At 41.8% G+C, this 12,915-nt stretch overlaps 1 protein-coding gene across 5 annotated transcripts in view; it reads right to left on the bottom strand.

The window, feature by feature from the left end:
• The window catches only part of LOC108708818 (F-BAR and double SH3 domains protein 2), a 105,140-nt gene that overhangs the window by 46,892 nt on the left and 45,333 nt on the right, over positions 1–12,915 (bottom strand). For all 5 annotated transcript variants that reach the window (XM_041582832.1, XM_041582830.1, XM_041582831.1 and 2 more), the window contains exons 5-8: positions 10,768–10,912; positions 8,666–8,799; positions 1,996–2,050; positions 799–927 (exon numbers count right to left, since the gene is read on the bottom strand). In XM_041582832.1, coding sequence (XP_041438766.1) covers positions 799–927; positions 1,996–2,050; positions 8,666–8,799; positions 10,768–10,912 — 463 coding nt within the window. The remainder of the gene's footprint in view (positions 1–798; positions 928–1,995; positions 2,051–8,665; positions 8,800–10,767; positions 10,913–12,915) is intronic.

The raw sequence follows: 12,915 nt of genomic DNA, 5'->3' as shown, positions 1-12,915 counted from the left end.
TAATCGGAGCTTAGTGATGTCATTTCTGTCACATTATTTACTGAAACGTGTATTATAATAAAGTCCCCCATTGCTTCCTTGTTTAGTGACAAAAAGTTACACGATTTCCCTTGACGCCCCTAATTTGCATATGCAAAATAGGTTTTGGATTGGCCAAGCACAAGGATTCGGCCAAATCCTGCTGAAAAAAGGATGAACCCCAAACTGAATCCTGGATTTGGTGCATCCCTAATTATAAAACAGAATATTTCCACTTTAAGCCTGGAGTGCCTAATCATAATGTGGGATTAAATCACCCCCCACTGCACAAACACCAGAACGGAGATACATACAGTCAGAAATCACTGAATTGCTGTGGTTCAAACTAGGGATGCACCGAATCTAGGATTCGGTTCGGGATTCGGCCTTTTTCAGCAGGATTCGGATTCGGCCGAATCCTTCTGCCAAGCCGAACCAAATCCTAATTTGCATATGCAAATTAGGGGCGGGAGGGAAATTGCATGACTTTTTTGTCAGAAAACAAGGAAGTAAAAAATGTTTTCCCCTTACCACCCCTAATTTGCATATGGTTCGGTATTCGGCCGAATCTTTCACAAAGGATTCGGGGGTTCGGCCGAATCCAAAAAAGTGGATTCGGTGCATCCCTAGTTCAAACCCACAGAGCACCACCTAAGTGAGCCACAGGAACTTCACCAACTCCTACTGGGAACTAGAACTCCAGCACAATAAAGGGCGAGACTTGAGGACAAAACTCTAAGGACCCAGCAGTGTGCAAAGAGCAGTCTCTGGGTAATTTACCTTCATAGCGTTGGCTAAATCAATCTGGTAGTAGCGGTCCTGGTGGGCATTGGCAGCTGCAAGTGTAAGCAGATAATCGTTCCGGGCGTGGGTGGCTTTGGCGTTGCACTCGGATCTCCGTGCTTTTAACTGGACGAAAAGAGATGGGCATTAAAGGAGAACTACACCCTAAAAATGCATGTGGCTAAAAATGCCATTTTCTATATAGTGAACTTATTGCACAAGGCTTAAGTTTGAGCTTGTCAATAGCAGCAATGATCCAGGACTTCAAACTTGTCACAGGGGGTCACCATCTTGGAAAGGGTCTGTGACACTCACATGCTCAGTGGGCTCTGATTGGCTGTTGAGAAGCTAAGCTTAGGGCTCGTCACTAATTATCCAGCAGAAAATGAGCTTCCCTGGCTGTAATATAAGCTGATGCTACAGGTTTGCTGATTATTCAATTCTGATGCTAATTGCACTGGTTTCTGTGCTGCCATGTAGTAATTATGTGTATTAATTACTAATCAGCCTTATATTGTGACATTTCTATTCTATGTGTACTGTATATTGTGAGTGGCTCCCTAAGCTCAGTAAGTGACAGCAGCACAGAGCATGTGAATCAGTGAATCAGCAGAAAAGAAGATGGGGAGCTACTGGGGCACAAAATCTGCTGCCAAGTGCTTGACTCTTAGGGCCACAGATTCTATCCTTCTACATTCCCCTTTGATCTAAGCCAGGCCTGTGTGAGCCAAGACAAAATGGTCCGGCGGTGAAAGGGTTAAAGGAAGTGCTGGATCCTTCTCCATGCAACCGTGACAAGATGGTTAGCATAATGCAGCTAGTGCATAGATGCCCAACCCGTGGCCCTAATGCCACCCATGGGATTTTCTCGGTTGACACCAGATACCCATCATCAGTGGCACCCCGTCTGCCAAAAATGCAGTCCAGAATTTTCAGGCTAAAATCTGTATGCATTTTAAGATGTAGATGCGGGTCGCCATGTTACTTCACTAGTACAGGAGTCTGCCTCGTGCAGGAGTCTCCCTAGTGAATGTGAGACAATGCTATGCAATGCAAAGTTTATTGAACTCAGCTCCAAAAGCTGCAGGGGATAGAAGGGAGTCAGTCTGTGATTCCAGAAGCATGGGAAAGTTTTCCCAAAAGGGAAAGTTGAATGCACGGCAGGAGGGTGAGCTGAGAGTCCATGACACTTACCTTTACGTTTGCCTTCTGTAAGCTTATCCTGGACTGGAACAGGCTGAGTTTGGATCTGTGACAAAACAAACAGAGGATCAATGTTGCACTATCAGACATGTCAGCTGCGGGCCCTAATTAAGCTTTTATTGCTACTTCCCGATACTCATCTACTCAGATAAACAGGGTGACTTTTCTTTCTCAGAGAAAACCAAAGACGTGGCAATTCAGCTGCTGGGAGTTTTAGTTCAGTAACATCTGGAAGGATCTCGCTAAATTGTATATTAATCCCCTTTGCTCATATTCTTGCATTTCCAGGGACCTCTTTCTTATGTAGCAATAATAATACATTTGTAGCCTTACAGAGCATTTGTTTTAGGTGGGGTCAGTGACCCCCCATTTGAAGGCTGAAAAGAGTCAGAAGAAGAAGGCAAATCATTCAAAAAGTATAAAAAAGAAAAAATTAAGGCCACTTGAAAAGTTGCTTAGAATTGGCCATTCTATAACATACTAAAATTTAACTTAAAGGTGAACCCCCCCCTTAAAGGAGAAGGAAAGCTACGGAGGCATTTTATTGCCAATAGATTAGCTGCAATAGTACAAGCTAGAATGCTATATTTATTCTGTAGAATGTTTTACCATACCTGAGTAAAAAGCTCTAGAAACTCTCTGTTTGTTTAGAATAGGAGCTGCAGTATTAACATGGTGTGACATCACTTCCTGCCTGAGTCTCTCCCTGCTCTGGGCTCAGATTACAGTAGAGAAGGGAGGGGGGGGGGAAGAGGAACAAACTGAGCATGCTCTTGCCCAGGGCAATGAGGTTTAAGCTGAAGGCAGGAAGTCTGATACAGAAGCCCATGTGAAGGTAAGAAATGCAGTGTTTCTTTTGACAGGGGACTCAGAGCAGCATGGTATATTTAGATGGACCTTTCTGATAAGGCTTACTTAGTTTTAACCTTTCCTTCTCCTTTAAGCACAATTGGAGACATCATATTATATTGTAACTGGCTGCTGTTTTACTGTCACAGCTGGAGGGCTGCAAACTGGCAACCCCATACACGGGAACATCAGGTTTAACCATCACCCCAATCTTCTGACCCTTGGTCTAAGCTTAAGCTGAGCTTTTAACCTGATTTCACCTAAGGGTACGTGCAATAAAGTCATAATAAAATGATTAAAATGTCAGTGTAGGATTTGCTAACCAGTAATTAAAATAACCGTACGACTGCTCTATTTGCTAAAACCTTTCTGGATTCAAATCTGCTCTATAAAAAGCCGTGTGTGCGGCATCTCCTGGTTTCCCTGCCAGAAATCTAAAATCCAGAATATGAACTCAGTAGGAGGTCCGCGGGCTTCTTGCCCATACTGTGTCCTTTCGTTGGCTTCAGGTAGCTCAATGGCAATTGTCATGCTGGAACAATTACGTTACAGTCCCGGTGATTCCCAGAAGCTGCAGCACTTTAGAATTATGACTATATTATTCTCTTTTAATGTTTGCAGATTAGCAGGGTTGGAGCAGAGCAGGCAGCCTGGCAGAGGTTTCCAGGAGATTATTGTAAAGTGCTGCAGAATTTGCTGGTGCTATAGAAATAAATATATGATGAGGAGGATGATGATCCCTTAAGATTTAAAGGGATACTGTCATGAGAATTATATTTTTTCAGAATGAATCAGTTAATAGTGCTGCTCCAGCAGAATTCTGCACTGAAATTCATTTCTCAAAAGAGAAAACAGATTTTTTTATATTCAATTTTGAAATCTGACATGGGGCTAGACATATTGTCAATTTCCCAGCTGCCCCAAGTCATGTGACTGATAAACTTCAATCACTCTTTACTGCAAGTTGGAGTGATATCAGCCCCTCCCTTTCCCCCTCAGCAGCCAAACAAAAGAACAATAGGAAGGTAACCAGATAGCAGCTCCCTAACACAAGATAACAGCTGCCTGGTAGATCTAAGAACAACACTCAATAGTAAAATCCAGGTCCCACTGAGACACATTCAGTTACATTGAGAAGGAAAACCAGCAGCCTGCCAGAAAGCATTTCTCTCCTAAAGTGCAGGCACAAGTCACATGAGCAGGGGCAGCTGGGAAATTGACAAAATGTCTAGCCCCATGTCAGATTTCAAAATTGAATATAAAAAATCTGTTTGCTCTTTTGAGAAATGGATTTCAGCGCAGAATTCTGCTGGAGCAGCACTATTAACTGATGCGTTTTGAAAAAAACATGTTTTCCGATGACAGGATCCCTTTAATGTAAGGATTTTTCCAACTAGGGCAGTGATCCCCAACCAGTGGCTCGTGAGCAAAGGCTTGGAGGTAAGTTTTGGTTGCATAAAGGTGGAGATAGACGCACAGATAATATCGTACAAAACAAATTGTCGTACGATACTTGGTGCATGTGTGGTGAGAAAAGAGCTGACCGATATTGGCAGAAGACTTGGATATCGGTCAGCTAGTCGATCTTAAGGTGCCCATACATGGAGAGATCCGCTCGTTTGGCGATGTCGCCAAACAAGCGGATCTCCCTCCGATATGCCCACCTTGAGGTGGGCAATATCGGTTGATCCGATCGTGGGCCCTAGGGCCCAACGATCGGATCCTAACGATGCCCAAACGGGCGGTCGGATCGCGGGACCGCATCAACGAATAGATGCGGCCTGCGATCCGACGGGATTTTCTGTCCCATCCGATCGAGATCTAGCCGACTTTCGGCCAGATCTTGATCGGTGAAGCCCGTTGTGGGGCCCCATACACGGGCCAATAAGCTGCCGACACGGTCTGTCGGCAGCTTTTATCGGCCCGTGTATGGCCACCTTTACTTAACGGAAAATTTTGATCAGGTGCCTTTGAAGGCTCCGAAACATCGGCCATTGTTAGTGCTGAATCGTCAAATACAGGTAGAATTCTATTTTTTGGATATCTGACGATTCCGCTCTACACGTGTGTATTGAAACGAACAATCTTTATTGGAAAAATCTTTTCCAAGAAGGATCGTAATTGTTACGTCTATGGCCACCTTAAGGGGCTACCAAATGGCCAATCACAGCACTTATTTGACACCCACAGGGACATTTTCAAGCTTATGTTACTCCCATCTCTTTTTTACATCTGAACTTTGCTCATGGGTAAAAAAAGGTTGGGGACCCCAGCTCTGGGGTCTTTACACAAGTAATACATAAGGGTTAAAGGGTACTAATGGAAATTATTTGTACAGGTATAGGATCCGTTATTTGGAAACCAGTTATCCAGAAAGCTTAGAATTACGGAAAGGCCATCTCCCATGGACTCCATTTTATACAAATGTTTAAAAATGATTTCCTTTTTCTGTGTAATAATAAAACAGTCGCTTGTACTTGATCCCAACTAAGATATAATTAATCCTTATTGGAAGCAAAACCAGACTATTGGGTTTATTTAATGTTTACATGATTTTCTAGTAGACTTATGGAGATCCTAATTAAGGAAAGATCTGTTATCTGGAAAACCCCAGGTCGCCAGCAATCTCGATAACAGGTGCCATACCTGTACATGTATTTGCTACTGAAGGCAGTATCTGCCTGTCTACTCAGTAAAGTATCAATAAAGGCATCGTATGACTCCAGGAAATGAAACAGAATGCCTGGGAAAGTTTCATTTTGTATCATGTCACTGGCCCATTTAGCCCTTGGGTCTCCTAAAGGCTATAAAATAATATCAGTGTGACATTTAACTAAGTAAATGTAACTTTTTAGTGTTACCGCTCCATTAAAGGAGTAGTTCACCTTTAAATTAACTGTTAATATGATGTAGAGAGGGATATTCTGAGACAATTTGCAATTGGATTTCATTTTTGAATATTTGTGGTTTTTGACTTATTTAGCTTTTTATTCAGCAGATATTCCCCTAGCAACAATGCACTGATTTCAATGGGAAACTGGAATATGAATAGGAGCGGACTGAATAGAAAGAGGAGTAATAAAAAGCAGCAATAACAATACATTTGTACACAGTTTTTTTTTAGTTTTTTTTTTTAGATAGGGTCATTGACCCCATTTGAAAGCTGAAAAAAGTCAGATGAAGAAGGCAAATAATTCAAAAACTATAAAAAAAAAAAAAGAAGAAATGATGGCCAAATGAAAAGTTGCTTAGAATTAGCCATTCTATTACATAAAAAAGTCAATTTAAAGGTGCCCCTTTAATATATCACTATTGTTCCATGATGTAATGGGCACCAGGCCTTACTGAATAGAAATCAGAATACCCCTCTTTCAAAATACGAGACTATGATTTTACAGTAACCATGAGGCTGAACAGATTGATTCCAATGGCATATGCCGCCCCCTGGTCATTTCATTAGAGCCACGGCCAACAGATGGGAGTTTGGGCAGTGCATGTGCTTGGTTGGCAAAGGGACCTGTAATGCTTAGAAATGCAATGGCTTAGACTTGAACAGAACATTATTGATAATGGAGAGTAATCCAGCAGAGCATGCGCCCATCAATTTAATGAATTTGGCAGCACCAGCAGGATTTAGGGAGACATGTATTTCTGATACTAATCCCGGGCTCTATCAGATAGAGGACACTAATCCCTTAGCAGCTTCAATCAGCAACAACAGTGGCAGCTCAGTCCCACTGGAGGCCCCATTTATCTTATAAAAGAATCAGATGTGGAAAACCATGAGACTGGCAGTGCCAGAATCAATGGGACAAGTAAGTTAGGGTGGCCATAAATATCAGCTACTGGTCAGGAAAGCAAAAGTTTGGTCTCAAGATCCCATACGTAAAACACTATATAAAATATGCCTGCCAGTTTAAAGGGGTTGTTCACCTTTGAGTTAAAGAAGAAGGAAAAGCTAATATTAAGTAAGCTTTATCAGAAAGGTTTATATAAATACACCAGTAAACCCTCAAAGTAATGCTGCTCTGAGTCCTCTGTCAAAAGAAACAGCACATTTCTTTCCTTCTATTGTGTACTCATGGGCTTCTGAATCAGACTAACTGTTTTCAGCTTAAACCTCCAGGGCTTGGGCTTGAGCATGCTCCGTTTGATCCTCTCTCCCTCCCTCCTCCCATCCCTGCTGTAATCTAAGCTCAGAGCTGTAAGTGAGCAGGAAGAGACTCAGGCAGGAAGTGATGACACACCAAGCTAATATGGCAGCTTCTATCCTAAACAAACAGAAACAGTGTCTAGAGCGGTTTACTCAGGTATGGTAAAGCATTCTGCAGAATAAATATAGCTTTCTAGCTTGCACTATTGTGGTTAATCTGTTGACAATAAACTGTCTTGGAGCCTTCCTTCTCCTTTAACTGTTAGTATGATGAAGAGGGATATTCTGAGACAATTTGCAATTGGTGTTCATTTGTTATTATTTGTGTTTTTTGACTTATTTAGCTTTTTATTCAGCAGCTCTCCAGTTTGCAATTTCAGCAATCTGGTTGCTAATTTACCCTAGCAACCATGCATTGATTTTATAAGACACTGGAATATGAATAAGAGAGGCCTGAATATAAAGATGAGAAATAAAAAGTAGCAATAACAATACATTTGTAGCCTTACAGAGCATTTGTTTTTTTTATAAGGGAAAGCTAAAGAGTTAGAAGGAGGAAAATCAGCATATGAAAGCACATCAGCAATATGCTAAAAAAGGGATAGAGTTGACCACACAATGAAAGACCCATTGGTCCGTTCAGGTCACCCAGCAATACAACTTTTTAATACAGGTATGGGACCCATAAAATTTTGGATTTTATAGTAAAAACAATAAAAAAAATAAATGAAAAAAAAAGTATTTGGCAATTTGGCATTTGGACTTTAATAAATAACCCCCTTAGTCTGATAAAAATCATCTGAACATTAAATAAAAGTACAGGTATGGGATGTTATCCGGAAACCCATTATCCAGAAAGCTCCGAATTACATAAAGACCATCTCCCATAGACTCGATTTTATCCAAATAATCCAGATTTTTAAAAATGATTTCCTTTTTCTGTGTAATAATAAAACAGTCGCTTGCACTTGATCCCAACTAAGATATAATTCATCCTTATTGGAGGCAAAACCAACCTATTGGGTTTATTTAATGCTTATATGATTTTCTAGTAGACTTAAGGAATGAAGATTCAAATTACAGAAAGATCTGTTATCCAGAAAGCACCAGGTCCTGAGCATTCTGGATAACAAGTCTCATAACTGTAATAGGATGGTTATACCATCAATAAGGATTAATTATATCTTAGTTGGGATCAAGTACAAATTACGGTTTTATTATTACACAGAAAAAGGAAGTAGGTTTTGAACTATGTAATCAGGTAATTAAAATGGGAGTCTATGGGAGATGACCTTCCTGTAGTTTGGAACTTTCTGGATACGGTTTTCCGGATAACAGATCCTACACCTGTAAACTGTCTGTCCAGAGATACTGTAAATGCAAAGGTTTGGAAAGTGAGTGTGTCTGCAACTGTATCACAATCAGACCATTAAATGAAGATGCCCCACTAATTTCAAATCCCACATTGTTGGCGAAATCGAAGAATTAAGGAAGTTTATTTTGACATCGAAACCTCCGAGCCTTTATGTGAAAGCTCAATGTCGGGGCACAGAATCGGGTCTCTTCCGTTTGCCTGACCCTGCGCCAAGCCGAGCAATGAATGAATTATTGTAGAGCCGCCATATCGCTGGCAAATAAAATCAAACGCAGGGAACGTACTTGGCATCTATGTCGGCTTTTTCCCGCATCGCATGAGCCATCTGTTCGGCTTCATAGTACTTCTTCTTGGCCTTGGCTAAATCCTTCACTGTCTCCTGCAGCTCGGCCTGGATCTTCATCAACTGATCTACACACTGAGGAACAAAAAGCACAAGGCGATTGTGTCAGCATCTCCCCAAACACGACATTCATGGGGCCCAGCTTTTCCCACAATGGTAATTTGCATTTCTAACGATCAACACTAAACTGATCGAAAAAGGTAGCCTTGTTAATTTAGGCTTTAGCTGCATAACACGAGGGCATACATTTAGTCTCTTTTTATTACCTACATATTTGTATTCATTAGTATTTGTGAAAGTTGCCATATTGTTCTTTCTTCTGAGGTAGTTGTGTGCAAGACTACAGTGACAGAATGCTCTGTTATACAGATAGCTAGAATCTCAGCTGCCATAAAGCAGGACAGGACTGCTGCTTACAATAGGGATCAGATAGGATCTGTGCAGCCACTGGGACAGAATGTTCTGTTATACAGATAGCTAGAATCTCAGCTGCCATAAAGCAGGACAGGACTGACAATCCTAGTTTAATATTATAACTGAATATGCTAAGTGACAGAAAACTGTTCAGCAAAAAACAACAGTTTTAGGGCCATATGTTGTTCTCTTCTGTTTCATATAAATAATAGGTATAAAAATATAATGTAAGCGTGCATATCTGTAACATACATTTTCTTCTCTAGGAAAATACTCTGCCAAAAAGCCTTGTAAAAGCACTTGTTTCCCAGCATTTCCGAAGATGCTTATTATACTCGACAATTGTCTTTGCTACATTATAACCAAATTATTTAATTAGGAGCAGCCCAGACACAGAGCGTCTGAATTAATAACAGGTTAATAACAGAGCTCTCCCTGCAAAACAGTGGCATGTTAATTAAAACAGGGGTCCCCAACCTTTTTTGGACCGGGAGTGGGGTTGGCGGAGGGCGGGGTCGGCAACAAAATTGGACTCGCCGGCCCAGCGGTTGGGGACCCCTGAATTACAGCATATTCCAGCGGCGGAATCAACCATGAATTTAGTTTTCCAGGGAATGCTGTCTATCTGGTACAAATTCTGGAAAAGATCAAGGCTGGCTATGGGGTCCACCCCCACTAGGCTGGCTACGGGGCTGTACCAACCACTAGGCTGGCTACGGGGCTGTACCACCCACTAGGCTGGCTACGGGGCTATACCACCCACTAGGCTGGCTATGGGGTCCACCCCCATTAGGCTGGCTACAGGGCTGTACCACCCATTAGGCTGGCTACGGGGCTGTACCACCCACAAGGCTGGCTACGGGGCTGTACCACCCACAAAGCTGGCTACGGGGCTGTACCACCCACAAAGCTGGCTACGGGGCTGTACCACCCACAAGGCTGGCTACGGGCGGGTACCACCCACAAGGCTGGCTATGGGGCGGGTACCATCCACAAGGCTGGCTACGGGGCGGGTACCACCCACAAGGCAGGCTACAGGGCTGCACCCCCACTAGGCTGGCTACGGGCCACTAACATAATAGTCAGCAGGGGAGCAGAGAATTTCATGGGGTCATCTTTTAGTTATGCTCAGGTGCTATCAGCAGCAATTGGTATAGAAGCCCTGCTACTGCTAATCCAGTCCTGCCCAATACTAGTACCAGTACAGATATTATTATCTGATATACTATATATTGATGAGACAGATTGTACCAATATAAGGAAACCTGTCCGACATGTATATGGCACCTATATACAGACTAGAGCCTTTGGAGGGCATATTTGGTCTGGAATATTCTAGGTCAGCACAGGTCTGTACCAAATAATGTGCTAGGGCTTTAAAGCCACTTAAAAAACACTTGGGCAAACGAGTTAAACCGAGTGAAACAATAGGCAGCTCCGACGCATGTTTACAAATACAACTATAGACATAATGAATATTTTGTGCCTGGTCTGATGATGTAAATAAATAAAGCATTAATCCTGTCTATATATAGAAGATATTTGTCTCTAGAATAGCAGTAACAAGCGGCTAATGCCAGAGTTAATCCTGTGCAAAGCAGGTAAGGAAACACCTTGAATACTCGTTACCCTTTTCAGCTGCTGCTCCTTGTACAGTTTCACGGTTCTGGCCGGCTCCGAAATTAAATTCTTATAATTCTCACAGGTGTTAATCTGAGACTGTGTCACCTGCATGGTGCCTTCCAGGTACGACTTCCACACCGTGTATATACTCCTGTAACACAAACACTTATAAACAGGTGCTTCACCTTTAAATTAACATTTAGGGCCTTATTTATCAAAATCCAAACATTTCTAAACATTTTTGGTAAAAAAGTCTGACCAAATCCGCACGGATTTTTCAATACATTTCAAGAAAATTTCCTATGTGGGGAAAAAAACAAACAAACAAAAAAAAATCGGGTTGCGCGAATTGTTCAGATTTTCCTCCGAGATATTTTCTGGATTTTAGCCAGAAAACGACAAAATCTTTGGATTATTTCACAAAACCCAGCGCAGATCAGAAAATCTCTGGGACTTCTCCCATTGACTTATACACAAATTTGGCCTGAGATGCTGAATTTTCGGATCTGGACTCGGGGTATAATAAATCTCGAAAAATAGATTCGAGATTTTATAGTAAAAAAATAAATAAATACTCGAGTTTTTTGGACTTTAATAAACAACCTCCTAAGTATGTTCTAGAACAGCTAATCAACTTTTCAATTGGCCTTCATTTTTACTTTTTTTTTTATTTTTATTATAGTTTTTTTTATTTGCCTTCTTCTTCTTCCAGCTTTCAAATGGGGGTCACTGACCCATCTAAAAAATGCTCTCTAAGGATACAAATGTTTTGTTTTTGCTATTTTTGATTCCTCCTCTTTCTATTCAGGCCTCTTCTATTCATATTCCAGTCTCTTATTCAAACCAATGCATGGTTACTAGGGGAATTTGGACCCTAGCAACAAGATGGCTGACACTGCAAACTGGAGAACTGCTGAATAAAAAGCTAAATAACGCAAAAAGCACAAATAATAAAAAATGAAAAACAATTGCAAATTGTCTCAGGATATCGTTCCTTACAAGTTTGCATCATACGAATAGTTAATTTAAAGGTGAACAACCCCTGAAGCTTTATCGAGATATTGTTGTTGTTTAGGCACAGGCCATAGACCAATAAGGATGTGCGTGAGTCTTATCTGAGTCACATCACTATAAAATCCTGTAGCTGTATTGTTTCTAGAACACCTGCTTCTAAACAATCATTGCAGGGAGGATCTGCCGGCCACGTGTTCCTTTTCATTTTTCAGTTATACATAAAGGAGAGACATTTATTAAAGAGGTAATGACATACACGCAGGGGAAAAACACCTTTATGAACGTAATCCACCCACCTCGCATTCCACTGCCTTTGAAATGAACGTTTCTGTGGAAAACAGTTCTATTGTGTCGCTACACGTGTGACTTCCCTGTGGTGTCAGCCTTTTCTCTCCTCCTAACGACTCTCTATCCCAATCACTCGACAACACAGGGACAAAGGGGTGTCACCTCTCTAGCGGATTCCAGGCACAACTGTCCCCGGGGGACCGAAACACTGATATACAAGCAACCCCAATGTTTCTATATATCTGTAACCTTGTTATGAGCTAAGGGGGCCCAGTCTGAAGGTCAGTTAGGGGGAGATTTGGGGTGAGTGTTTATTTGTACCCTGGGTACCCCTGGAACTATAGCAGGGTGACTGTTACCCCAATGTTTCTATATATCTGTAACCTTGTTATGAGCTAAGGGGGCCCAGTCTGAAGGTCAGTTAGGAGGAGATTTGAGGTGAGAGCTTATTTGTACCCTGGGTACCCCTGGAACTATAGCAGGGTGACACCCCAATGTTTCTATATATCTGTAACCTTGTTATGAGCTAAGGGGGCCCAGTCTGAAGGTCAGTTAGGGGGAGATTTGGGGTGAGTGTTTATTTGTACCCTGGGTACCCCTGGAACTATAGCAGGGTGACACCCCAATGTTTCTATATATCTGTAACCTTGTTGTGAGCTAAGGGGGCCCAGCCTGAAGGTCAGGGGGAGATTTGAGGTGAGTGATTATTTGTGCCCTAGGTAACCATGAAAGCTTCAATTAATACAAAATTGGTGTTTTTTTTGGCAGTACCGTAACGCCTCTGCTCAAGTTGACCATATATTCTCAAAAAGCAGACTCCGCCCACTAATACCTGTCATATTGCACCTGTTC

This window comes from Xenopus laevis, chromosome 2L (genome assembly GCF_017654675.1).
Source record: "Xenopus laevis strain J_2021 chromosome 2L, Xenopus_laevis_v10.1, whole genome shotgun sequence".
In the NCBI taxonomy this organism is placed as follows: Eukaryota; Metazoa; Chordata; class Amphibia; order Anura; family Pipidae; genus Xenopus; species Xenopus laevis.
Note: the sequence above shows the minus strand (reverse complement) of the source record. Positions and strands in the feature narration are given on the sequence as shown.